This window comes from Drosophila pseudoobscura, chromosome X (genome assembly GCF_009870125.1).
Source record: "Drosophila pseudoobscura strain MV-25-SWS-2005 chromosome X, UCI_Dpse_MV25, whole genome shotgun sequence".
Taxonomy (NCBI): domain Eukaryota; kingdom Metazoa; phylum Arthropoda; class Insecta; order Diptera; family Drosophilidae; genus Drosophila; species Drosophila pseudoobscura.
The window spans coordinates 19,050,267-19,076,966 of record NC_046683.1 but is presented as its reverse complement, the minus strand read 5'-3'; the positions used below and the strand labels follow the sequence as shown (position 1 = coordinate 19,076,966).

Here is a 26,700-nt window from a genome sequence, read left to right as displayed (position 1 = left end):
GAAGGCAGAACACAAAGGAAAACCACCGTTCAGCTCCCAGGCTTTCGCCAACGACCATACTACGCTGAATACATCGGTTCTCGTCCGATCACCGAAATTAAGCAGCGTCGGGCGCGGTTAGTACTTAGATGGGGGACCGCTTGGGAACACTGCGTGTTGTTGGCTTCGTCACCAACTTTTTGCCTTTTGCCTTTTGCCGTATTTTCGTTTCGTTTTTAATTTTTCTTTTTTTATTTTTCGTTTTTATTTTCCTTGAATTATATTTTGGCCAATGGTCATGGATACAATTAAAATTTATATTACTATTGTTCGAAGGGGAACGGCATTTGGTTTTCTTTTTCTAAATAATTGCATAAATACAGGCACCCCATACCACATCCAATCCCTGCCAGCAGATCCTAGTCTAGTCGTTTGAACTAAAAACACATCCTATGGTTAGTTTTGGTCAGTCGAAGGCAGAACACAAAGGAAAACCACCGTTCAGCTCCCAGGCTTTCGCCAACGACCATACTACGCTGAATACATCGGTTCTCGTCCGATCACCGAAATTAAGCAGCGTCGGGCGCGGTTAGTACTTAGATGGGGGACCGCTTGGGAACACCGCGTGTTGTTGGCTTCGTCACCAACTTTTTTTGCCTTTTTGCCTTTTTGCCTTTTGCCGTATTTTCGTTTCGTTTTTCATATTTCTTTTTTCGTTTTTATTTTCCTTGAATTATATTTTGGCCAATTAAAATTTATATTACTATTGTTCGAAGGGGAACGGCATTTGGTTTTCTTTTTCTAAATAAATGCATAAATACAGGCACCCCATACCACATCCAATCCCTGCCAGCAGATCCTAGTCTAGTCGTTTGAACTAAAACCCATCTTATTGTTAGTTTTGGTCAGTCGAAGGCAGAACACAAAGGAAAACCAACGTTCAGCTCCCAGGCTTTCGCCAACGACCATACTACGCTGAATACATCGGTTCTCGTCCGATCACCGAAATTAAGCAGCGTCGGGCGCGGTTAGTACTTAGATGGGGGACCGCTTGGGAACACCGCGTGTTGTTGGCTTCGTCACCAACTTTTTTTGCCTTTTTGCCTTTTTGCCTTTTGCCGTATTTTCGTTTCGTTTTTCATATTTCTTTTTTCGTTTTTATTTTCCTTGAATTATATTTTGGCCAATTAAAATTTATATTACTATTGTTCGAAGGGGAACGGCATTTGGTTTTCTTTTTCTAAATAAATGCATAAATACAGGCACCCCATACCACATCCAATCCCTGCCAGCAGATCCTAGTCTAGTCGTTTGAACTAAAACCCATCTTATTGTTAGATTTGGTCAGTCGAAGGCAGAACACAAAGGAAAACCACCGTTCAGCTCCCAGGCTTTCGCCAACGACCATACTACGCTGAATACATCGGTTCTCGTCCGATCACCGAAATTAAGCAGCGTCGGGCGCGGTTAGTACTTAGATGGGGGACCGCTTGGGAACACCGCGTGTTGTTGGCTTCGTCACCAACTTTTTGCCTTTTGCCGTATTTTCGATTCGTTTTAAATTTTTCTTTTTTCGTTTTTATTTTCCTTGAATTATATTTTGACCAAGGGACATGGATACAATTAAAATTTATATTACTATTGTTCGAAGGGGAACGGCATTTGGTTTTCTTTTTCTAAATAATTGCATAAATACAGGCACCCCATACCACATCCAATCCCTGCCAGCAGATCCTAGTCTAGTCGTTTGAACTAAAACCCATCTTATTGTTAGATTTGGTCAGTCGAAGGCAGAACACAAAGGAAAACCACCGTTCAGCTCCCAGGCTTTCGCCAACGACCATACTACGCTGAATACATCGGTTCTCGTCCGATCACCGAAATTAAGCAGCGTCGGGCGCGGTTAGTACTTAGATGGGGGACCGCTTGGGAACACTGCGTGTTGTTGGCTTCGTCACCAACTTTTTGCCTTTTGCCTTTTGCCGTATTTTCGTTTCGTTTTTAATTTTTCTTTTTTTATTTTTCGTTTTTATTTTCCTTGAATTATATTTTGGCCAATGGTCATGGATACAATTAAAATTTATATTACTATTGTTCGAAGGGGAACGGCATTTGGTTTTCTTTTTCTAAGTAAATGCATAAATACAGGCACCCCATACCACATCCAATCCCTGCCAGCAGATCCTAGTCTAGTCGTTTGAACTAAAACCCATCTTATTGTTAGATTTGGTCAGTCGAAGGCAGAACACAAAGGAAAACCACCGTTCAGCTCCCAGGCTTTCGCCAACGACCATACTACGCTGAATACATCGGTTCTCGTCCGATCACCGAAATTAAGCAGCGTCGGGCGCGGTTAGTACTTAGATGGGGGGGGGACCGCTTGGGAACACCGCGTGTTGTTGGCTTCGTCACCAACTTTTTGCCTTTTGCCTTTTGCCGTATTTTCGTTTCGTTTTTAATTTTTCTTTTTTTATTTTTCGTTTTTATTTTCCTTGAATTATATTTTGGCCAAGGGTCATGGATACAATTAAAATTTATATTACTATTGTTCGAAGGGGAACGGCATTTGGTTTTCTTTTTCTAAATAAATGCATAAATATAGGCACCCCATACCACATCCAATCCCTGCCAGCAGATCCTAGTCTAGTCGTTTGAACTAAAACCCATCTTATTGTTAGTTTTGGTCAGTCGAAGGCAGAACACAAAGGAAAACCAACGTTCAGCTCCCAGGCTTTCGCCAACGACCATACTACGCTGAATACATCGGTTCTCGTCCGATCACCGAAATTAAGCAGCGTCGGGCGCGGTTAGTACTTAGATGGGGGACCGCTTGGGAACACCGCGTGTTGTTGGCTTCGTCACCAACTTTTTTTGCCTTTTGCCGTATTTTCGTTTCGTTTTTCATATTTCTTTTTTCGTTTTTATTTTCCTTGAATTATATTTTGGCCAATTAAAATTTATATTACTATTGTTCGAAGGGGAACGGCATTTGGTTTTCTTTTTCTAAATAAATGCATAAATACAGGCACCCCATACCACATCCAATCCCTGCCAGCAGATCCTAGTCTAGTCGTTTGAACTAAAAACACATCCTATGGTTAGTTTTGGTCAGTCGAAGGCAGAACACAAAGGAAACCAACGTTCAGCTCCCAGGCTTTCGCCAACGACCATCCCAGTGGACCAAAACTTCGTAAAAGATATCGCAAACGAGAGCTAAGCGAAACTCAGCCGTGTAAAACTATCGAATCCGAAAACGATAAGAAAATGAATCACTAGTCGCTCAGTTTGTGGCAGTGAAATTTTCATTTTTGGTAGCTCAAAAACGGATCTTTTGCGAGCCCTTTATGATATCTTTTGCGAGACTTTTGCGAGCCTCTTATGATATTTTTTGCGAGACTTTTGCGAGCCGTTTATGATATCTTTTGCGAGCCGAAACTAATATGAAAAGGGACGCACAATTGTTTTTGGTTTTTATAATTTTTAATTTTATTTTAATTAATTTCAATTTTTAATTTTGGTGGTACATAAATAGATTAAAAAATTATATTAGTGAATTAAATTTAATTTGTTTTTTCTCCTTCGACACTCTGTCCTGGGCGTACTGGAAAAATTTTTGCGTGATTCGGTCGAAATCGGCGTCTTCTAACGAAAATCTTTCCTTAAATCCCGCTGTAAACAAATAATCATGTTTATTATATTACAATATACATATTAATTTAAAAATAATACTTACTACGGATGGCTAGAGTAATCCGCAAGCCCCTAATGCACTTTTTCTCCTCTGTGCCCCGCCAAGAGCACTGTCGTGCGACCTCGTCGGACACAATTGAACGCCAAGAACTCCGAATCCATTTGTCGAATGCTTTCTCGCCCGACATCATTAACTCTGCGATCTGTACAGAATTATTTTTGAATATATTTTTAGCTCGTGAGTTTCACGCAAAACACTTACCACATTTTTGAAGAAACTTTCTTCCTGCAAGTTATGCTCGAAATGATCCAATTCTTCTATGGTTGTGAGCGGTTGGCAAGGCAGAACTACTTTGGGTTTGCGGATCTCACCACAAACCTTCGCCTTAATGGAGCCAATTTCGGAACGAAGAGCCACCATTTCCGCTGTGTTTCGGTCCAGTTTATTAATCATGATGTCTATTTTTTTGTCCAGGTTATTTATTCCGTCTAGTTTATTAAGCTGAAGGTCCATTTTTTTGTCAATAATATTAATGTTCGATGTACTTTTATTGATATGCTTCGATTCGCATATATATTTCCTGCTTTTACGCTTAAATGGCATTTTTTATTAATATTAGTACTCCCCTGTGTATAAAAAAAATGGTGCGCAAAGTCAGTTCCAGCGAAAATTGTTATATTCGTTGACGCAGGTGGCCTGATGCACAAGAAGATGGCTAGAAAAAAATATATACACAGAATGTGTAGATTGTGGTCTTGGGGTCTTATACTGCTCCCAAACTCAAATTTTGTGCACTATACTATACTATTAAATAAATAATATTTTACTTACCGATTTTTGTTTTTTTTCACTATTTTTATGATTTAACTCCCCGTTTACGTCCTTCTGCTGCGGTCTTTAATCACAAAATAACACAAAACGAAAAAACGGCGGCGTTGTGCCGGGCCGCAGTTTGACATGTTCGTTCATGTTCTATTACGAGATCCGGCGTTTCTTGCGTATTGTGCCCGTTTTTAAGTCCGTTTGTGATAGTTTCGCGAGACTTTGTCGTCACTCGGTTTTTGTCCGGTAAATGCTCTTTTCTAAGTCCTAAGTCTGCGAGCATTTTGCGAGACTTCACTCATCGCTCCCGGATTTTTATCATTTCTAAGTCCGTTTCCGGACATTTTATGATAGTTCCGTTTTACTATCGCTTTTTGGTCCACTGGGATACTACGCTGAATACATCGGTTCTCGTCCGATCACAGAAATTAAGCAGCGTCGGGCGCGGTTAGTACTTAGATGGGGGACCGCTTGGGAACACCGCGTGTTGTTGGCTTCGTCACCAACTTTTTGCCTTTTGCCTTTTGCCGTATTTTCGATTCGTTTTTCATTTTTAATTTTATTTTTCTTTTTTCGTTTTTATTTTCCTTGAATTATATTTTGGCCAATTAAAATTTATATTACTATTGTTCGAAGGGGAACGGCATTTGGTTTTCTTTTTCTAAATAAATGCATAAATACAGGCACCCCATACCACATCCAATCCCTGCCAGCAGATCCTAGTCTAGTCGTTTGAACTAAAACCCATCTTATTGTTAGTTTTGGTCAGTCGAAGGCAGAACACAAAGGAAAACCAACGTTCAGCTCCCAGGCTTTCGCCAACGACCATACTACGCTGAATACATCGGTTCTCGTCCGATCACCGAAATTAAGCAGCGTCGGGCGCGGTTAGTACTTAGATGGGGGACCGCTTGGGAACACCGCGTGTTGTTGGCTTCGTCACCAACTTTTTGCCTTTTGCCGTATTCTCGTTTCGTTTTTCATTTTTAATTTTTTATTTATTTATTTTACTGCTGAGACAGAGAAATTTTAGGATCTACGAAGCTTTGCAATGAGGATACCATGGTCAACTGAGTCAAAAGCTTTAGAATAGTCAAGAAGAGTTAGGAATGTCACATTTCCGTCGTCCATTCTTTCGCGGATATCCTCTAAAAGTTTTATTATGGCGGTAGAACAACTTCTATTTCGTCTGAATCCAGATTGGTTGTTGTTAAGTAATGTATGCTCAGAAAGAAATGTATTTATTTGCACAGCCCCCAAAGCCTCGAACGCTGTTGATAGGCTCGGTAAAATGGATATTGGCCTGTAATCTAGAGAGTTTACTTTAGGGATAGGGATCATTTTGGCCTCCTTTCACTTTTCAGGGAATGTTGATGTAGTAATGGCTGTGTTAAAAATGTGGGTAACTTGCATTAAAATTCGGGGGAGAATTATTCTCAGAAATGTAGGGTTTGTCTAGGCCAATCGCCTTCGACATAATCTTAAGTAGGGATTCTAGAACATCACACGGACTAACACAACAGAAACTAATGCTAGAAACAGTGTTAGGATAGGGTGCTGATGTCAAGTTAAGGGTTGGGGGAAAGTCAGGTACAACTAGTTGCACAAATTTGTTATTTATTTCATTTACTTCCATGTCAACTTGAGTGTTTCGCGTTTTCTTCCCAATTCCAATATTTTTAATAATTTGCCATTTTTTCTTACCGCATAACGCGTTATTAAACTTTGGCGTGTAGAAGGCGGTCTTGGCAGAGTTGATTAGCTTTGTTACATTTGATCTTAATGCTTTGTACATATTAAGGTGGCTTCCAGTCTTATATCTTTTAAACTTTTTAAAGGCGTCATTTCGTTTAATGATACCCATTTTTAATTCATGGTTGAACCAGGAGCTATCTGTTGGTCTAACGGTCGCTTTCTTGATAGGTACATGTTCATTATAAAGATAGTCGATGTTTGATTGAAGGTGGGCAAGCTGAGAATTCACAGGCGGCATATAATATATTGTTGTCTAGTCGAGCATGTTAGTGTCAGTGTCAGGATTGACGTCGTAGGTCATGAAAATAAAGTCATGTTTTGAATACCCTGGCACTGTGAGTTGATCATAGAGTAACAATTTTCCGGACTGTCAACAAAAAATAAGTCTAATAGTGTGTTTCTGGTTTTTGTAAAGTGTGTGGGGTATTAGGCTTGGCAATCGGCTTGGATTGCCTCCACAGGCGCTCAGGGCGCTAATCACAGACTGCGAGGCCAAGGACACCGGCCTAATCGTTGGGTGCGACGCCAATGCACACCACTGCCAGTGGGGAAGCACTGACACCAACGAAAGGGGTGAGTACCTTTTCAACTATTTACTGACCACTCAGATGGTCCTATTAAATAGGGGGAGTGATCCCACCTTCATTATTAAAAACCGCTAGGAGGTCCTGGACCTCACACTTGCCTCTCATGAGTTACATGGGAACATCGTATTCTGGAGGGCCCTGGAAGAGCACTCCTTCTCGGACCACAGGTACGTGGAAACCGTATTCTCTTTTTCACTACCGAGACCAGCTCAATTCCGGGACCTTAGGCGGACAAACTGGGCTCGGTACTCAGACCACCTCTGTCGTGTTCTCCCTGAGACTCCACCTGAGGAGGAGATTTCCAGGGAAGGAGATTTCTTGTTAAACTATTTACCGACGCCTGCAATGAGGCGCTCGATAAATCCAGCCCCTCTGGCAAGTGCAGAGGCCGGAAGAAACCTGAATGGTGGAATCAGAGGGACTGAGAGAACTGAGGAACTGAGGGAACTCCGGAAAGCCTCCCGGAGACTCTTCAATAAAGCTAAGTCTGAAAACGTTGAGCAGAACTGGGCCTATTACAAGGCCAGTCTGTCAATTTACAATAAAGAACTGAGGAAAGACAAACGCGCCTCATGGCGTAAGTTCTGTAGCGACATTGAGAATAACTCAGAAGCCTCGCGCTTGCGCAAAGTTCTCTCGAAGACTACACCCACACTGGGCTACCTGAAGAATGCCGACCAATCATGGACAACGTCCAGCAATGAGTCGCTAAATCTTGTCCTGAACATCCACTATCCGGCTGCGTTGAAAACAGACCACACTACATCGCCGCTCATGCCGTTGCCTCAAGTGATATCATGAAACTGCTAAGCCAGGAGAACATTTCCTGGTCAATCAAAAGCTTCAAACCATACAAGTCTGCGGGACCATATGACATCCCTGCCCAACTGATTCACGCTGGACAAAAAGCCACTAATTTGCTCAAAAGGATATACGAGGGAATCTTCTCCCATGGATATATCCCGGGAACCTGTCTTCATACCAAAGTCGAAAGTCGTACCAAAGTCCCAAGGACTACAGACCGATAAGCCTTACCTCCTTTATACTAAAAACACTAGAAAAGCTGTTGGATTTGCACATCAGGAATGAGGTAGAGGGACTGATGTCAACAAACCAACACGCCTACACTAAAGGGAAATCAGTGGAGACGGCACTACACTCGCTAGTAGCCACCATCGAGAGCGCCCTTCACAACAAAAAGTATGCTTTGGGAGCATTTGTGGACATCTCAGGAGCATTCAACAACGTGGCCACAACCGCAATAACAAGTCGCCTAGAAGCGAATAACATACACCCTGCAATCAACGTCTGGATCAAAAACCTCCTAAGTTGCAGACGGGTGCAATCGGAGTGGGGCACTGCTTCCATGGTAAAGGGGGCACACAGAGGCACACCTCAGGGTGGAGTCCTGTCGCCACTACTGTGGAATCTGGTGGTCGACGACCTCATCAAGAGATTTGAAAGGAAGGCCCCAAAGATAACGGCTTATGCAGATGACATAAGCATACTTATTACGGGTGTATGTCCATCGACCCTCAGCTCCTTAATGGAACGTACACTCAGGGAGATACGTGAGTGGGCGGAAGAGGTAGGACTCAGTATCAACGCGGACAAGACGGACCTCATCCTCTTTACCAAGAGGTACAAGGTACCGATATGGACCCCCCCGAAAATTGACCAAACTAGGCTGACCCCAAAATCACAGGTGAAATACCTAGGCACAGTACTGGACAGCAAGCTGGCATGGAGGCCCAATGTAGTGGAAAGGGTGAAGAAGGCTACCATTGCGCTTTATGCATCCAAGAAGATGCTCAGCAGCACATGGGGCCTGTCACCTGCTCTAATGCACTGGATCTACATCTCGGTGGTGCGACCAACTCTGCTGTATGGAGCCTTAGTGTGGTGGCAGGCTACTGAAAAGAAGACATACCATAAGCTTATGGAGAAGACTCAGCGACAGGCTCTGCTCTGTATTACAGGGGCGCTGAGGTCAACCCCAACAAAAGCACTCGAAACCATACTCGGAATCGACCCCCTGGACATTCAAGCTCGCCTGATTGCGGGAAAGGCAGCACAACGCCTCATAGCATCAGGAAATCTATCGCCACAAGGATACGGGCATAGTTCAATCGGCAGGGAAATGACCAGATCAACTGACTACATGACCCCCCAAACTTGCCTTGACGTCAAAACAACCACATCTCTGGGACCTGAAGACTGGAAGATTGGAAGGGACCAAACTGAGCACCTCAATATATACACAGACGGCTCCAAGATGGACGGAGGAGTAGGAGCGGGCCTATACTGCACAGACCCCGTGATAAGGCTGTCGTATAAGCTACCCGACCCATGCAGCATATTCCAGGCAGAAGTTTTTGCCATCGGGAAAGCAGCGGAGGTCGCTCTCCGCACAGAACGAACACACGATGCGGTCAACCTATTCGTCGACAGCCAAGCGGCGATAAGATCCATGCAGTCGTCCGTGGTCAGTTCCAGAAGTGTCTTGGCGAGCAGGGAGGCATTAGACATCCTAAGCACGACAAAGACAGTGCGGATCTATTGGGTTCCCAGCCACCAGGGCATCGAAGGAAACGAAGCGGCGGACGTACTAGCTAAGGAAGGCGTCGGGCTGGAGAATAGGAGAACCGAGAACGTGCCTGTCTCCCTCAGAACGCTGCAAGGCGATCTAGAGAAGCAGGCTAGAGCACAGACTGATAGCAGGTGGAGGAGTACCACCACCTGCAGAACCTCGAAGATAATGTGCAAGGAGCGCAACGAGAAACTTAGCCACTACCAACTGCACCTACCACGAAAGGACTGCAGACTGATGGTGGGAATACTAACAGGTCACTGTCTGGCTGCTGCACATGCAGCAAAGCTAGGCATCACCAACAGAGACAGTTGCAGGAAATGTGAGGAACCTGGGGCTATCGAAACCCTGGAACATCTCATCTGCAACTGTCCGGCTCTCTCAAGGGCAAGGAGGAGATACCTGGGCGCCCCAGTGTTGGCATCACTGGAAGATGCCTCCAAAAGGACGCCTCAGGAACTGCTGGCCTATGCTAAAAACACCTCGATTCTCGGGGACTTTTTAAAACCACATTAACACTCCCGCGACGGTTCATACACCCCCCCATCCGGATAACTAAGGGCCATATTGGCCTATGCGCGGCCCCGCTGAGGGCCGTCCGGGTTAACCTAACCTAAAGTCGTCTTCATCCCCAAGGCAGGCAAGCCCTCGCACACTGCCCCCAAAGATTTCAAACCCATAAGTCTATCGTCCTTCCTTCTGAAGACGATGAAGCGGCTGTTGGGGATGCATCCCACGGTAAATATTCCGCCTAGTCTAATCTCAGACTCCCAGCATGCCTATCGGAAAGGAAGATCCGCCGAAACGGCCCTACACACGATCACATCGATCATAGAAGCGTCCCTCAACTGTAAGGAGTACACCCTCGTAGCCTTCCTCGACATAGAGGGCGTTTTTAACAACATCCTTCCGACCGCCATCACGGGCGCACTGACGAATCTGGGGGTTGACTCCCGGACGGTGAGCCTGATCGGTCAGATGCTGCAATGCAGGACGGTTGAGGCATCACTGGGGACGTCAACATGCACCAGATTTGTCTGCAGAGGCACCCCGCAGGGCGGAGTCCTCTCGCCCCTCCTGTGGAACGTGGCAGTGAACGAACTGCTGCGGGAGATAGAAGGGGGTGGCTGCCGCGTGGAAAATTTCCGCAGACGTTGTGTGAGTGCATGACAAGTACTCTCACGAAAATGTCGAAATGGGCAGACAAATGCGGGTTAGGCGTCAACCCGTCTAAGACGGAACTGGTGCTTTTCACTAGGAAGTAAAAAGTTCCGGCACTGATTCCCCCAAGACTATGTTGGGAAGCGCTAGTCTTCAGCAACAACGCCAAGTATCTTGGCCTAATCCTCGATAGAAAGCTCGACTGGAAATTGAGCATAAAGGATAGAGTAAAGAAGGCCACAGAGGCCCTCTATACTTGCAGGAAAGCCATCGGACTAAAATGGTGAATGACCCCCTATATAGTTCGGTGGCTTTACACCGTCATCATGCGACCGATCATGCTCTATGGAGTGGTGGTATGGTGGCCAGCCTTAGACAAAGGACATGCCTCCATAAACTCAGCAGAGTTCAACGCATGGAAGAGCTATGCATGACTGGCGGGCTACGCACTACTCCAGGGGAAGCCCTGGATACTGTGCTGGGACTCCTCCCTATAGATCTCATGGGAAAGAAGGTGGCAACACTTTGCGCACTTAGAATGAGAGAAGCCAGACTGTGGAAAGCGTCCGCGGTTGGGAACCCGGGAATCCTGACGACACTCCCGCAATTACCAGAGAGGACAGATTATTGTATCCCTAGTGATCACCTCTCGACGCCTTTCCAGGTATAAATCCCACCTAGGGAGGACTGCGAGATGGAGATGGAGCTTTAGGCTCAATATCGTCGAACTCAGCGACCGTAAATGACTGCCGCAGGTCTCTGCACGAGATCGCAGAGCAGTTAGACCTCTTCCTTATACGGGTCCCAGGCCACAGGGACATCGAGGGGAACGCCGTCGCCGACGAGCTAGCAATGCAGGGTACTACGAAACCTCTCCGAGAGGTAGCGATGCATCTGGCTAATTGCAGGCTCCTCACGCACGAATTGTTCGAGCAAAATGCCAATAGGAGATGGCAGCAAACCGTTTCCTGTAAAATCTCAAGTTTGACATGGCCATATCGATCGAAGAAGCGCTCAGCCGAGCTGTATAGACTCAACAGAGCACAGTGCTCTGCAGTAACTCGAGCCATTACCGGACACTGGCAGATCGGCACTCATGCCTCTAGACTGTCAATCCCTCATAACGACTTCTGCAGTAGTTGTCGCGACGAGGAAGAGGAGGATTCGGTCCCCCACTTCTTCTGCCACTGCCCGGCCCTTGGAAATCGTCGTCTTCGTATTCTCGGGGCCGCTTTCCTCACGGACATTTCGGACCTGTCCGAAATCAAACCGGGGACCTTGTCCAGATTCATCCAAGCCTCAGGATGGGACTGCCCTTAATTTGCAACTGCCTGCTCTCCACGGTTTTTAGGCACTGGGAAGGGGCACACGCCCATGCGGCACCACAACGGACCTTCTACAGGTCCAAGTGAGCTTGGGAGGGTTTCATCACTCCCCCAGGCTACCGCCAGAACCTAACCTAACCTAACCATTGTTCGAAGGGGAACGGCATTTGGTTTTCTTTTTCTAAATAATTGCATAAATACAGGCACCCCATACCACATCCAATCCCTGCCAGCAGATCATAGTCTAGTCGTTTGAATTAAAAACACATCCTATGGTTAGTTTTGGTCAGTCGAAGGCAGAACACAAAGGAAAACCACCGTTCAGCTCCCAGGCTTTCGCCAACGACCATACTACGCTGAATACATCGGTTCTCGTCCGATCACCGAAATTAAGCAGCGTCGGGCGCGGTTAGTACTTAGATGGGGGACCGCTTGGGAACACCGCGTGTTGTTGGCTTCGTCACCAACTTTTTGCCTTTTGCCTCTTGCCGTATTTTCGTTTCGTTTTTCATTTTAAATTTTTTATTTTTCTTTTTTCGTTTTTATTTTCCTTGAATTATATTTTGGCCAAGGGACATACATAGGTTAGGTTAGGTTAACCCGGACGGCCCTCAGCGGGGCCACGCATAGGCCAATATGGCCATTAGTTATCCGGATGGGGGGGTGTATGAACCGTCGCGGGAGTGTTAATGTGGTGTTAAAAGTCCCCGAGATTCGAGGTGTTTTTAGCATAGGCCAGCGATATCCTGTATCGTCCTTTTGGAGGCATCTTCCAGTGATGCCAACACTGGGGCGCCCAGGTATCTCCTCCTTGCCCTTGAGAGAGCCGGACAGTTGCAGATGAGATGTTCCAGGGTTTCGATAGCCCCAGGTTCCTCACATTTCCTGCAACTGTCTCTGTTGGTGATGCCTAGCTTTGCTGCATGTGCAGCAGCCAGACAGTGACCTGTTAGTATTCCCACCATCAGTCTGCAGTCCTTTCGTGGTAGGTGCAGTAGGTAGTGGCTAAGTTTCTCGTTGCGCTCCTTGCACATTATCTTCGAGGTTCTGCAGGTGGTGGTACTCCTCCACCTGCTATCAGTCTGTGCTCTAGCCTGCTTCTCTAGATCGCCTTGCAGCGTTCTGAGGGAGACAGGCACGTTCTCGGTTCTCCTATTCTCCAGCCCGACGCCTTCCTTAGCTAGTACGTCCGCCGCTTCGTTTCCTTCGATGCCCTGGTGGCTGGGAACCCAATAGATCCGCACTGTCTTTGTCGTGCTTAGGATGTCTAATGCCTCCCTGCTCGCCAAGACACTTCTGGAGCTGACCGCGGACGACTGCATGGATCTTATCGCCGCTTGGCTGTCGACGAATAGGTTGACCGCATCGTGTGTTCGTTCTGTGCGGAGAGCGACCTCCGCTGCCTTCCCGATGGCAAAAACTTCTGCCTGGAATATGCTGCATGGGTCCGGTAGCTTATACGACAGCCTTATCTCAGGGTCTGTACAGTATAGGCTCGTTCCTACTCCTCCTTCCATCTTGGAGCCGTCTGTGTATATATTGAGGTGCTCAGTTTGGTCCCTTCCAATTTTCCAGTCTTCAGGTCCCAAAGATGTGGTTGTCTTGACGTCAAGGCAAGTTTGGGCGGTCATGTAATCAGTTGATCTGGTCATTTCCCTGCCGATTGAACCGTATCCTTGTGGCGATAGATTTCTGATGCTATGAGGCGTTGTGCTGCCTTTCCCGCAATCAGGCGAGCGTGAATGTCCAGGGGGTCGATTCCGAGTACAGTTTCGAGTGCTTTTGGTGGGGTTGACCTCAGCGCCCCTGTAATACAGAGCAGAGCCTGTCGCTGAGTCTTTTCCATAAGCTTATGGTATGTCTTCTTTTCAGTAGCCTGCCACCACACTAAGGCTGGTAGCCTTCTTCACCCTTTCCACTACATTGGGCCTCCATGCCAGCTTGCTGTCCAGTACTGTGCCTAGGTATTTCACCTGTGATTTTGGGGTCAGCCTAGTTTGGTCAATTTTCGGGGGGGTCCATATCGGTACCTTGTACCTCTTGGTAAAGAGGATGAGGTCCGTCTTGTCCGCGTTGATACTGAGTCCTACCTCTTCCGCCCACTCACGTATCTTCCTGAGTGTACGTTCCATTAAGGAGCTGAGGGTCGATGGACATACACCCGTAATAAGTATGCTTATGTCGTCTGCATAAACTGTTATCTTTGGGTCCTTCCTTTCAAATCTCTTGATGAGGTCGTCGACCACCAGATTCCACAGTAGTGGCGACAGGACTCCACCCTGAGGTGTGCCTCTGTGTGCCCCTTTTACCATGGAAGCAGTGCCCCACTCCGATTGCACCCGTCTGCAACTTAGGAGGTTTTTGATCTAGACGTTGATTGCAGGGTGTATGTTATTCGCTTCTAGGCGACTTGTTATTGCGGTTGTGGCCACATTGTTGAATGCTCCTGAGATGTCCACAAATGCTCCCAAAGCATACTTTTGTTGTGAAGGGCGCTCTCGATGGTGGCTACTAGCGAGTGTAGCGCCGTCTCCACTGATTTCCCTTTAGTGTAGGCGTGTTGGTTTGTTGACATCAGTCCCTCTACCTCATTCCTGATGTGGAAATCCACCAGCTTTTCTAGTGTTTTTAGTATAAAGGAGGTAAGGCTTATCGGTCTGTAATCCTTGGGACTCACGTGACTGCACTTTCCTGCCTTGGGGAGGAAGACAACTCTCGAGGTTCTCCATTGGATGGGGATATAGCCCGTACTTAGGCATGCTGAGTATATTGCGAGGAGCCATGGGGTAATAACCTCTTTGGTCAACTGCATCATGGCTGGAAATATCCCGTCCAGTCCTGGTGCTTTTATGCCCGCGAAGGAGTCTATGGCCCAGTGGTTAACAGACCTATTGGAGGGTGCTGTCTCTCGGTTGCTAGCAGGGTATGCGCGTCCTTGTCCTCAGGGTGGCGCTTTTTGAGGCGCAGGTAGACGCTACCCATGCCCCATGCCATCTTCCCGAACTTGGGGTATAGCAGATCCTCTGCTTCCTTGTTTATTTGGAGGATCACACATTGGCCCCCCTCTTTGGGTAGTGGGCTACCAATGTGTAGGATCCTCCAATCGGCCGTCGGCACGTCCGCGTTTTGCCGCTGAAGGAGCTTCAGCGCTCGGTCCCCCTGGATTGTGATGGGGAAGAGTACCTTCGCCTTAGGCTTGGACGGGAAAAGCTCCCGGTCCACAACCTCCAGCTTGGCCCCCTCGCACATCGCCTCCAGTTGGCAGACCGTACGCGTCAGCCACCTTAGGGTTGGATCATCATTGCACTACAGGATCTTAACCCCATTTAGCCACCCAGCACCATCGAACGTGGGCATAGGGGCCGCGGGGTCTTCCTCCATCTGTACAAAGAGTGCGTCGACAAGACGCGCGTGCACCAGCTTCCACTGTGCCGCTGACATCTTGCCGTTTTCTTCGCTGCGGTCAATGAGTGCCACGATCAGGTGTCGTTTGGTCACCTCGCTGACCTTCGCTTTCGGCTTCTTGGCCGCTTTCGGTAGAGGGGCTGCACTCCTGGGCCCGCGTTGCCGCTTGCTCGCTGGAGTGTCCTTAATGGCACTCTCAGTCGAGCGTTGCCTCTTGGTGGCCATAATCTCCTACACCTTATTGGCATATTCGCCATTCGACGCCCTCATCTGTGGCATCTGAGCATAGTGTAGCCGACCCTCCTCTACTCTCTGCTCGGCCCAGGCTAGCTTGACCTTCTCCTCCTGGGAGATGTCTGCTTTACCTTGCAGCCGGCTTTTGATGTTGAGGGCCGCTTTGTATTGCGCTTTGGCCTTCATCCCCTGCTTGGAACGCTTCGGCCCTTCCCTACGCAGGGAGCTGGTGCCTGGTTCCGGCGAGCGGAGAAGGCTCTCTTCATCCGTCCTGCTTAGAGAGGACACGCTCTCCAGATCCGTGTCTGCATCGACTACGGCATCTGTGCGGCTCAACTTGCAGGCTACGGAGTGAGTTGTTTTTGTTGTTGTTGTTGTGGCAGTAGCTTTACAACTGACCTGGCCTGCTCCCGCCAAGTCTGAGGTGCGACCGCTGGCGACACGCAGAGAGGACTGCTCCTCCCCGTGCCCGCCGGTGGTAGCAGTCACGATTTCCACCGACGTTTGGGTTGACATCCCAACCCGTGCTTGCTCCTTCTTCGACTCCATAGTTGGCCCGAGGGTCCATACTGGTTAATATTTTTCGGGGGGACCACCCCCTGGCGTTTTAGGCCTGACCGCCAGGCACCTCTAGCCATGGCCCTGGTTCGGTTCCCCCGACTTTGAATCGGGAAGACGCCGGACCATAGCCTTAGCTAGACACTGCATTACCCCGGACAGAGCAAGCGACAGTGTCCTGGGTAATGCAGTGTCCACTGCCCAGCCGGCACCCTTGTGGAGGGTTCAGCTAGAGGATTTTCGCCAGCCAAGGGACATGGATACAATTAAAATTTATATTACTATTGTTCGAAGGGGAACGGCATTTGGTTTTTATACCCGATACTCAAAATGAGTATTGGGGTATATTAGATTTGTGGTAAAAGTGGATGAGTGTAACGTCCAGAAGGAATCGTTTCCGACCCCATAAAGTATATATATTCTTGATCAGCATCAATAGCCGAGTCGATTGAGCCATGTCTGTCTGTCCGTCTGTCCGTCCGTCCGTCTGTCCGTCCACTTCAGCGCCTAATGCTCAAAGACTATAAGAGCTAGAGCAACGATGTTTTGGATGCAGACTTCTGTGATATGTCACTGCTCCAAAAATATTTCAAAACTTTGCCCCGCCCACTTCCGCCCCCACAAAGGACGAAAATCTGTGGCATCCACATTTTTAAAGATACGATAAAACCAAAAACGCAGAATTGTAGAGAATGACCATATCTTTTAGCAGAATCTGAATTGGATCGTATTATTATTATAGCCAGCATCAAGAAAACAATTTCATTTTTTCTCGCACTGTCTCTCTCTTACATGCACGTAGCATAGGCGGCTTTGCTTAGAGTAAAACATTAGCGCCTAGATCTCAGAGACTATAAAAGCTAGAGCAACTAAATTTGGTATCCACACTCCTAATATATCGGACCGAGACGAGTTTGTTTCAAAATTTCGCCACACCCCCTTCCGCCCCCGCAAAGGATGCAAATCTGGGGATATTCACAAATCTCAGAGACTATTAAAGCTAGAGTAACCAAATTTGGTATCCGCACTTCTGTTAGATCTCACTATAAAACCTTTATCTCAAAATTTCGCCCCACCCCCTTCCGCCCACACAAAGGACGAAAATCTGTTCCATCCACAATATTGCAGATTTGAGAAAACTAAAAACGCAGAATCATAGATAACGACCATATCTATCAGATTGCTGAATCTGAATCAGATCAGATCATTTTAGATCATAGCCAAAGGAAACAAATCAATTTGCAGTGGCTACGCAGCGCCCGACGTCACGCTCAGACTGATTTTCTGTCTCTCTCGCACGCACTCTTTGTCGTGTCGATTAATATTAGCGGCGTCTGCCGGAGGAAAGCCATACTGACTTAGTATCGGGTATAACTGTAGAGTTGCGGTGTCCGCAGCAACTCACAACGTTCCCCCTCGTCTTTTTCTAAATAAATGCATAAATACAGGCACCCCATACCACATCCAATCCCTGCCAGCAGATCCTAGTCTAGTCGTTTGAACTAAAAACACATCTTATTGTTAGTTTTGGTCAGTCGAAGGCAGAACACAAAGGAAAGCAACGTTCAGCTCCTAGGCTTTCGCCAACGACCATACTACGCTGAATACATCGGTTCTCGTCCGATCACCGAAATTAAGCAGCGTCGGGCGCGGTTAGTACTTAGATGGGGGACCGCTTGGGAACACCGCGTGTTGTTGGCTTCGTCACCAACTTTTTGCCTTTTGCCGTATTTTCGTTTCGTTTTTCAATTTTATACCCGATACTCAAAATAAGTATTGGGGTATATTAGATTTGTGGTAAAAGTGGATGTGTGTAACGTCCAGAAGGAATCGTTTCCGACCCCAAAAAGTACGTGAGAGCGTCAGAGCTTAGAAAGACGGAAGGGAAGGCTGTCATTCTATCTACCTTGAGTAAGGTGAGTTGGAAAGGAGATCCTTCCACTGCTAAACTGTAATCCTCCTCAATGAGCAGGAGAGAGAGCACTACCTCACCATTCAATGTACCCTGGAGTGAGTGCAGGTGAGTGCGAAAAGGAAGCTTCCCTCCAGGAAGCGAAAAAGTGAAAGAGAGAGTGCATTTTGCATTGCAGTTTTGTATCTTATTTTATTTCATGTTCCCGCTGTGGCAGCTCCTACATACATATGCTGCCACTGTACTCTCCTCGAATCTTGTTAGGTGGCGGTGCCACACTACCACATATTTGTTAGCCGTCAGGATATGCAAAAATTGTCAGTGTAATTGATTTTATGGCCCCCATTTTGAGGCATCGTCAAGTTGGCAGCTTAGCTGGCAGCCATCGGTGGAGTGCACGGAAGGGAAGCAGGGGCAATGGCAGTGGCCATGGCATGGATTAAGAAGTTGGCCAAACGATGGCAGACGACACATTTGATAAATGAAAGCAAATGCGCTGGAGAGCCAGAGACAGAGGTGGCTGGTACGCTAAGTACCCCATAATTTCACCGACTGTCCCCCAAGTCGTTACCTTTGTTTTTTCTTTCTGTTTCTTGTTTTGTTTTTGTACCTGTTTGAATTTCTTTTTGATGCGGGTACCGTTAGCTTGACCCGGCAATGTCAGCAGCGGCAGCACCGTCAACGGCGACACAGCCACAAAAAGCGATCGCACATCAACACTTGCACTGCTTACAAACTGTGTAGATATTCGTATTCGTTTATAATGTTAGGCACCGCGCGGCCTCCTCAGCATGTGTGTCCAAAAATGTTCTTAGCAACTGACTCTGCGGGACTCGAAAAATTATTTGCCGCCACATTCACATTTCGCCAAAAACAGCTGTTCGATTACTGCCTTTATCGCTATCGCTATTCAGACCTTTTATCTCACCGATAACTAGCTAACAATTTAAAGCCATAAACACATTATTTTAGTTGATTTGATCACTGATAAATGTGTGTCTCTGTGTGGGTTGTGTGTGTGTTTTCCTGTACGTGTAGCTTAAATCCATTCTACCCTTCCATTCCCGCCCTCACCAATTCCGATCGATCGGAGGATCAGACCAGATTAGAACAGTTTGCTGTATGGCCTGCAGCAGTTTGAATTTGAGGCGCTCCCTGGTCTTGTAGCGTGGCAGATCCAGCAAATGGAAGCATGTATGGGCCACAGGCAGGAAAAGTTCATCGGTAGTTGGTTGTATAGTGAACTGGAATTTCGTGGATTGTCCATATATTGCTGCTCATAATAGAACATGAGTTTTACTCACCCCGAGGGCCTTTATACCCTGAATAGGTATACGATCGCTGCTTGTTAAATACAGCAGGAAGTTTCTCTTTTCCGCTTCGGATAGATCATGGATCACCTCCCAGAACCATTTGATCTAAAAAGAATAAGAAAAAGTATTTACATATATACTTTATATATCCTTTGGGGATTTCTGATTCCACTCACTGTCTCATGCCTGAAGAGTAGTCTTATTTGTACTCGCAATAGTCTTCGAGTGCCTGCCAGTCATAGTCCTCATTTCGCACCACCACGGCCATCAGCTCCTCCAGCTGGAATGCGTTGATGACGCGACCGGAGCAGACCTTCATGAAGCCCTTGTGGAAGGCTTTGTAGTGCACCTCCGACGCCTTGTTGATCACAAAGTCCACATACAGTTCCACAAGGTTAGGTTAGGTCCGATGAGCTCGTGAGGTGGCTCAAAGGGGGCCTAGCTGAGGCCACCGGACGGGTCGCAGGTGGCGGATAGCGAACGACCTACCTATATACAGGTCATATAGGGAGAGTACCGAAAATAAGCAGCCCCCGACAGCCAGCGGGTGTTCGCGAAGTAGCAACACTGACGATGCGCTTGTGGTGCCGCCTCGTATAAGTAGCTCACACACTCCTCTATCTCTACACACTTCCTACCCTCATCCCAACCCCCACATTCAGCTCACACCGGGCCGGACTAAGAGTGTTATTCGACCCATGCCGAGAGTCAGCCTGGCTGGGGGCCCGATATATAAAACTAGCCCCCTGTTCTAAGTATGCTTTATCCGGGCAACGTGGATATCTGCACGGACGGACCGTACCCCTTCTCTGCAGCTCGTGGGAAAAGAATGGAAGATATAAAAATAAAAAAAAATGAGTCTGGCACTCCCCAAATGCCAACAGGGAGCAATCCCAAGCAGGGGAAGGCAGCGGCCCAACCCGCAAACTAGCAGTGAAAACCTGCGCGGCGGTCGACGCTAGGGAGAGCCCAAAGGGGTCCCATCCCGGTTTCGGGGTGGGTGGTGAATTGGCTCCCAATACCGATACCTTGGCAGAGTGGCTATGCAATCTTGCGGCTGCTCTGCCTGGTGGTAAAGTGGCGGGTGATGAGTCACCATCTACTAGTGTCCAAGCCAAACCTTTTACATACGCCGATAGAAGGAGTGCTGGCAATATACTCCGTCGGCAGAGCGGTCCAGCCGAGCGGACAAATGGATAAAGAAGGTTGAGTGGGCCTCGACGGTGCTGCCGAACTTTGGCAAGGAAGCAAAAAGGCAGCGCTCGCAAGAGACTCCTGGGCCAACACAGAAGCGCTCCAGAGTACTGCCTAACACATCGTTCGCGCAGATTGCCAGGGAAAGGACGCTGATTGGCGTCCTGGACAGAGGCAGCGCGGACCCCCGAATCCCCAAACATCAGTTCCCAAACCCATCCCCAAAGGCGAGCTCAATTTCGGGTTCAGCTCGGTGACCGTCTACAAGTCGGATGCAGCGGCCGGGGCGCGTCCTGTCGACAAGCCAGTCGAGCAGGACGCTGCCTCGGAAATCGAAGCATCCGACGATCATACGGAGACAGACCCAGAGGGATACTCCACCGATGGCACGCTGAGATGCGACTTCGAGGCGATGTGTTGCCACGAGGAAGTTGAGGACGATCCAGATGCCGATATTACAGTGGTGGAGGACACTAAGGATGTCCTTGAGGCTCCTTCAGATCAATCTTCACCACTCTAAAGCAGCATCCGCTGCTCTTATACTCCGCCTCGAAGAGAGCGGAGCAGACGTAGCCCTAATCCAGGAACCTTGGGTAATGAGAGACAAGGTTTGTGGACTAGGGTCGAAGGAGTACAAGAAATTGTAGCTCAACATGAAGGTAAAACCCGCACCTGCATTCTCACCAGAAAGCACTTTAATATCTTTCTTCTCCATAGTTATAGCGATAGCGACAACACGGCGGCAAGCCTAGAGCTGAAAGGGACACATCTTAGGCTGATTTCGTCCTACATGGCCCATGAGGAAAACGATCCTCCAAAGGACCTTGTCCGCAAACTAGCCAGCGACAGCGAGAGGTCGGACATAGACCTACTGATACGTTGCGATGCTAACGCTCACCACACTCAATGGGGGAGCTCGAACACAAATGTAAGGGGTGAGTCACTTTTCAGCTTTATCCTTAACTCTAATCTATTTATTTTTATCGGGGCAACGACCCCATTTTTATACCCGATACTCAAAATGAGTATTGGGGTATATTAGATTTGTGGTAAAAGTGGATGAGTGTAACGTCCAGAAGGAATCGTTTCCGACCCCATAAAGTATATATATTCTTGATCAGCATCAATAGCCGAGTCGATTGAGCCATGTCTGTCTGTCCGTCTGTCCGTCCGTCCGTCTGTCCGTCCACTTCAGCGCCTAATGCTCAAAGACTATAAGAGCTAGAGCAACGATGTTTTGGATGCAGACTTCTGTGATATGTCACTGCTCCAAAAATATTTCAAAACTTTGCCCCGCCCACTTCCGCCCCCACAAAGGACGAAAATCTGTGGCATCCACATTTTTAAAGATACGATAAAACCAAAAACGCAGAATCGTAGAGAATGACCATATCTTTTAGCAGAATCTGAATTGGATCGTATTATTATTATAGCCAGCATCAAGAAAACAATTTCATTTTTTCTCGCACTGTCTCTCTCTTACATGCACGTAGCATAGGCGGCTTTGCTTAGAGTAAAACATTAGCGCCTAGATCTCAGAGACTATAAAAGCTAGAGCAACCAAAAGTGGTATCCACACTCCTAATATATCGGACCGAGACGAGTTTGTTTCAAAATTTCGCCACACCCCCTTCCGCCCCCGCAAAGGATGCAAATCTGGGGATATTCACAAATCTCAGAGAGTATTAAGGATAGAGTAACCAAATTTGGTATCCGCACTTCTGTTAGATCTCACTATAAAACGTATATCTCAAAATTTCGCCCCACCCCTTTCCGCCCGCACAAAGGACGAAAATCTGTTGCATCCACAATATTGCAGATTCGAGAAAACTAAAAACGCAGAATCATAGATAATGACCATATCTATCAGGTTGCTGAATCTGGATCAGATCAGATCATTTTTATAGCCAAAAGGAACAAATCAATTTGCAGTGGCTACGCAGCGCCCGACGTCACGCTCAGACTGATTTTCTGTCTCTCTCGCACGCACTCTTTGTCGTGTCGTTTAATATTAGCGGCGTCTGCCGGAGGAGAGCCATACTGGTAAGGCTAAGTATCGGGTATAACTGTGGAGTTGCGGTGTACGCAGCAACTCACAACGTTCCCCCTCGTTATAATTAAAAATTGACAGGAGGTTATTGACCTCACCTTAATGTCTCAATAGTCAAGAGTTGGCAAGTCCTTGATGACCAGTCTTTCTCTGACTACAGATACATCGAGACCATACCCTCGAGTGTCGTACCCACTGTCCCGACAGCCATTGGCGGAGCGATGCCTGAGAACCACCGAGGAGGAAGCAGAGAAGGGACACGAACCGGAGGCAGAGTGCGGATGGATTAAAAAGGTTAAAGAGAGGATGAGGACGGAACCGAGGAAATATCCGGATTACGTCGAGGAAGCAGGCCGGATATACCGGCACATCCCGCACCGAGCTGGAGAAGAGGAGATAGTATCATGGAAGTTATGCGTCCCAAAGGATCTAAGAGAGAGAGTCAGAGGTCATTTGCCTCGCCGGAGGCGGGGGCGGGCGGCCCGGTACTACTGGCCGGGGATGCATCGAGATGTGAGGACATACGTGAGAAAGTGTGAAATCTGCATACGCTACAAACCAAGTCAACTGCAGGCGGCCGGAAAAATGCTGACACGAGTGCCAGAGGAGCCGTGGGCAATGGTGTGTGCCGACTTCGTGGGCCCTCTGCCCAGGTCAAAGCATGGGAATGCCATGTTATTGGTTCTCGAAATCGACCGAGTTGGTCCCCTTGAGAAAGGCCACGGCGGAAGCACTAACTTCCGAGAGCGCATCGTGTCCCGGTTTGGCGTGCCGAAGGTGGTGATCACGGATAATGGCGTCCAGTTCAGAGCAGATGGGTGTACGGCATCAGTTCACGGCCCCGTACACGCCGAAGGAGAACCCGACGGAGCGAACTAACCGGACAGTGAAAACTATGATAGCTCAGTTCACCGAAGGGAACCAGAGGAACTGGGATGAGAAATGGCCAGAGATATTGCTGGCCGTAAATTCAGGGGTGTCCGAATCCACCGGGTACGCGCCGGCGTTTGTGGTACAAGGGAGAGAGCCGAGGCTACCAAAGGCTCTATATGATGACGAAGCGCTGGGCACAGGACAGGGCACGCTCAATCCGGACGAGAACGCTGCCAAGTTGAGAGAGGTATTTCAACTGGTAAGGCGGAATCTCGAAAGAGCGGCGCAGGACCAGGCGAGGTATTATAACCTGAGGAGGAGAGCGTGGAAACCCACGATTGAAGACAAGGTATGGGCCAAGCAACACCATCTATCCAACGCGGCCGAGAGGTTTGCGGCAAAACTGGCCCCGAAATGCGACGGTCCCTACACCATAATGGATTTCGTGTCCCCGGTTATTTGTAAATTAAAGAAGGACAGCGAGAAACGGAGGCGGACCGCCCATATAGGGGACCTGGAGCCACAACCCGGGGAAGGAACCTCTGAAACAGGCTCTGGAACCAAAGCGTAGACGACGCACAAGGAGGGGCAACGGGCGAGGCATACGGAGAAGGATGGATAATTTTCAAAACGGGAGCGAGCGAGAGAGCCAGCTGGAAGGCAAGAGAGAGCCGTCCCACGGGCCAATGTAAGGCACCGTTACAGGGAACGGTGAGCACTGGCACGAGGGAGCAGCGCACTATCAGGTCTTTTCAAAAGTTGACCAGCAGCATTTAATAAGCAGCGAAAATGGATTCGCCGCGGGTATCAAAGTCGGCGGCAGGCGTACCAGGTCGAGCGCGAGGAGCAAAGGGCGAGGTCCCCGGAGCTGCAGCTATTGGCCTCACCGCTAGTGTCAACCGCGGGATCCATGGGACCGACGGTGTCCCCGGTGGTATCGCCGGGGTACACCGAGGCGGAAAGTGATCTGGAATTGATGAGCTGGGAGCCGGCGACACGTAGAAAACGCGCACGCGAGGCGAAGCGCGAGGAGCCCCGGACCAGCAGACGTAAGGAGCCCCACACCAAGCGCGAGGAGCCCCAGATCAGCAGACGCGAGGAGCCCCGCACCAGCAAGCGCGAGGAGCCCCACACCGGCAAGCGCGAGGAGCCCCGCACCAGCGAGCGCGAGGAGCCCCACACCGGCAAGCGCGAGGATCACCGGACTAGCAGACGCGAGGAGCCCCGCACCGGCAAGCGCGAGGAGCCCCACACCGGCAAGCGCGAGGAGCCCCGGACCAGCAAGCGCGAGAAGCCCCACTCCAGCAAGAGAGAGGAGCGGCCTGAGGGAGGAAGGAGTGGGCGCGCGGAGACGCGGAAGGAGGAGTCCGCGTACGGCCAAGGAAGAGGAGTCGTCGGCACGCACAAGGGAGGTCGACGGCGCGGCGAGGGGATCAGCGACCGACAGACCCACAGGTCGGCAGCCAACGCCGACCGAAACCGCGGACAAGGAGCAGCAGACAACGGAGGAGGACGCCCTGACGCTGGCAAAGAGGCTGAAAAGGAGGCGCAAGAAGCGGAGGCGGAGCGCCACAAACGGGACGTCGCGCATCAATGGCGGTGCATTAGCCGGATCAACGCAGCTGATCAAAGGGAGATGACGCGTCTGCGTGCGGAAGCGGAGAAGGCAAGGGCGACGCGGGCGGAGGGCGCGGCAGGCGGGCTGCCGGTGATCTCCAGGCGGAGTGCCCACCAGCGCCGAAGGCGGCCCGAAGAGGAGAGGCTACGACGAGCCGAGGTGGAGGAGGAAGAGCTCTGGCAGCCACCCCCTGAACACGTCGAGTCCGAGGAGGAGCCACGGCCACAGGCCCCACCGTCACCGACTCCAGAGTCGGCCGCCGGATGACAACGCGCGCGGCCAAGGGCATCAGCAGCAGCAGCAGCACGGGCCGCATGATGTGGGCCTCGGGGCCCGCGCCTCAGCAGCCCGGGCAAGAGGCGAGGGAGGCTCGACTGTGGGAGGAGGCACCACGCGCCAGTGACGAGCGGGACCCGAGGCGGCGGGCACAGCCACAGCCGAAGAGGTCGAGACGGAGGGTACGACAAACACGCCAACACCCAGCGGCGGTACCCGAAGTCGAGGTGGCGACCGACGGCGAAGCGGGTGACGGCGCGAGAGCAACGGCGGAAGCGAAGAAGGACGAGGCCGCGGAAGAGAGGACCTTGGCGATGGCCGGAACCCGGCCAGGGCGAGCGACCGAAGCTGGGCCGACAGGCGTCGTGCCCAGGGGAGCGGGCGGAGGCGCGCCGGCCCGAGCTCCAGCGCCAGGCATCGTGGAGGCGGCGAATTCCCGAGGCGACGCAGAAGCGAGCCTGTAAGAGGAGGGATTTGGGCCACGTGGTAAGAATCGCTAGCCCCAGTCAGTAGAGCCGGCGGTGCCACGCTTGGCGACGCCGTGGGGGGCCAGGGAGCGACGCGCTCATCGAATCACAGAGAACCAGCACCGGAGTCGGAATAGCGTAAGATAGACTTAAGATACCAATAAAGCATATTAACATACCCAACACGTGCCTTCTTACTTGTCGTCGGGGCAACATACAAATATTGTATGACCGCTGAGCCAGCCCAGCTATCAATCCCACCTAGGGAGGACTAGGAGATGGGCGAACCAGGACTCAAAGCTAGCTGATGGCTCAAAGCTAGACGACCGGAGCGTCGAGCTGAACATCAGTCATTTCTTCAGGGGATCACTGTAGTGTGTTCCAAGCGGAGATTGAAGCCATCAAGGAGGCCATTTCTATCGTCTCCAAACTACGTCTAGACACGCACTTAGTGTGCGTCTTCTAGAACTCAGCGAGTGTAAATGACTGCCGCAGGTCTCTGCACGAGATCGCAGAGCAGTTAGATGGTCCCCGGCCACAGGGACATCGAGGGGAACGCCCCATTTCTTCTGCCACTGCCCGGCCCTTGGAAATCGTCGTCTTCGTATTCTCGGGGCCGCTTTCCTCACGGACATTTCGGACCTGTCCCAATACATCCAAGCCACCGGATGGGACTGCCCTTAATTCTGCAGTAGTCTGCTCTCACGGTTCAGGCAACGAGAAGGGGCATGCTCGGGTGCTCGGAGGCTCACATCCCCCCTCCCGGCTAGCGCCTTAACCTAACCTAACCTAGGGTTGGTAATTGACAAGAAGCTTAACTGGAACCAAAATTTCAAAGACAGAGTGAAGAAGGCAACGACTGCACTCTACACATGCAAAAAAGCTATTGG

At 49.3% G+C, this 26,700-nt stretch overlaps 2 protein-coding genes, 9 non-coding genes and 2 pseudogenes across 11 annotated transcripts; 12 read left to right on the top strand and 1 right to left on the bottom strand.

Annotated features, from left to right (window-relative positions):
• The first annotated feature begins 46 nt into the window (after nucleotides 1-46).
• On the top strand, nucleotides 47-165 carry LOC117185237 (5S ribosomal RNA). The gene has a single exon (XR_004470820.1). It is a non-coding gene; the product is annotated as a 5S ribosomal RNA (ribosomal RNA).
• A 332-nt stretch (nucleotides 166-497) lies between these two features.
• LOC117185279 (5S ribosomal RNA) lies at nucleotides 498-616 on the top strand. The gene has a single exon (XR_004470855.1). It is a non-coding gene; the product is annotated as a 5S ribosomal RNA (ribosomal RNA).
• Nucleotides 617-936: 320 nt separating this feature from the next.
• On the top strand, nucleotides 937-1,055 carry LOC117185268 (5S ribosomal RNA). The gene has a single exon (XR_004470844.1). It is a non-coding gene; the product is annotated as a 5S ribosomal RNA (ribosomal RNA).
• Nucleotides 1,056-1,375: 320 nt separating this feature from the next.
• LOC117185266 (5S ribosomal RNA) lies at nucleotides 1,376-1,494 on the top strand. The gene has a single exon (XR_004470842.1). It is a non-coding gene; the product is annotated as a 5S ribosomal RNA (ribosomal RNA).
• Nucleotides 1,495-1,811: 317 nt separating this feature from the next.
• On the top strand, nucleotides 1,812-1,930 carry LOC117185236 (5S ribosomal RNA). The gene has a single exon (XR_004470819.1). It is a non-coding gene; the product is annotated as a 5S ribosomal RNA (ribosomal RNA).
• A 331-nt stretch (nucleotides 1,931-2,261) lies between these two features.
• LOC117185248 (uncharacterized) lies at nucleotides 2,262-2,384 on the top strand (annotated as a pseudogene).
• A 331-nt stretch (nucleotides 2,385-2,715) lies between these two features.
• Nucleotides 2,716-2,834, top strand: LOC117185265 (5S ribosomal RNA). Its single transcript, XR_004470841.1, has one exon. It is a non-coding gene; the product is annotated as a 5S ribosomal RNA (ribosomal RNA).
• A 668-nt stretch (nucleotides 2,835-3,502) lies between these two features.
• On the bottom strand, nucleotides 3,503-4,410 carry LOC117184677 (uncharacterized). Its single transcript, XM_033383280.1, has 3 exons — nucleotides 3,932-4,410; nucleotides 3,713-3,872; nucleotides 3,503-3,648 (listed from the first exon to the last, which is right to left on the bottom strand). The coding sequence occupies exons 1-3, from the start codon at nucleotides 4,271-4,273 to the stop codon at nucleotides 3,521-3,523; spliced, it is 630 nt and encodes a 209-aa protein (XP_033239171.1). The 5' UTR covers nucleotides 4,274-4,410; the 3' UTR covers nucleotides 3,503-3,520.
• A 459-nt stretch (nucleotides 4,411-4,869) lies between these two features.
• On the top strand, nucleotides 4,870-4,988 carry LOC117185250 (uncharacterized; annotated as a pseudogene).
• Nucleotides 4,989-5,309: 321 nt separating this feature from the next.
• Nucleotides 5,310-5,428, top strand: LOC117185263 (5S ribosomal RNA). The gene has a single exon (XR_004470839.1). It is a non-coding gene; the product is annotated as a 5S ribosomal RNA (ribosomal RNA).
• A 6,820-nt stretch (nucleotides 5,429-12,248) lies between these two features.
• On the top strand, nucleotides 12,249-12,367 carry LOC117185256 (5S ribosomal RNA). The gene has a single exon (XR_004470832.1). It is a non-coding gene; the product is annotated as a 5S ribosomal RNA (ribosomal RNA).
• A 5,322-nt stretch (nucleotides 12,368-17,689) lies between these two features.
• On the top strand, nucleotides 17,690-17,808 carry LOC117185245 (5S ribosomal RNA). Its single transcript, XR_004470827.1, has one exon. It is a non-coding gene; the product is annotated as a 5S ribosomal RNA (ribosomal RNA).
• Nucleotides 17,809-24,359: 6,551 nt separating this feature from the next.
• LOC117185069 (eukaryotic translation initiation factor 3 subunit A-like) lies at nucleotides 24,360-25,807 on the top strand. The gene is made up of 2 exons (XM_033384782.1): nucleotides 24,360-25,048; nucleotides 25,318-25,807. Exons 1-2 carry the CDS (start codon nucleotides 24,360-24,362, stop codon nucleotides 25,805-25,807), a joined length of 1,179 nt encoding a protein of 392 aa, XP_033240673.1.
• The last annotated feature ends 893 nt before the right edge of the window (nucleotides 25,808-26,700 follow it).

Coding starts and splice junctions, on each gene's coding strand:
- LOC117184677 (XM_033383280.1), bottom strand. CDS start 4,273: ATGCCATTTAAGCGTAAAAGCAGGAAATATATATGCGAATCGAAGCAT. Junction 3,873..3,931: donor AAAGTTTCTTCAAAAATGTG/GTAAGTGTTTTG, acceptor AATTCTGTACAG/ATCGCAGAGTTAATGATGTC. Junction 3,649..3,712: donor GATTACTCTAGCCATCCGTA/GTAAGTATTATT, acceptor ATTTGTTTACAG/CGGGATTTAAGGAAAGATTT.
- LOC117185069 (XM_033384782.1), top strand. CDS start 24,360: ATGGGACCGACGGTGTCCCCGGTGGTATCGCCGGGGTACACCGAGGCG. Junction 25,049..25,317: donor GACGTCGCGCATCAATGGCG/GTGCATTAGCCG, acceptor CACCGACTCCAG/AGTCGGCCGCCGGATGACAA.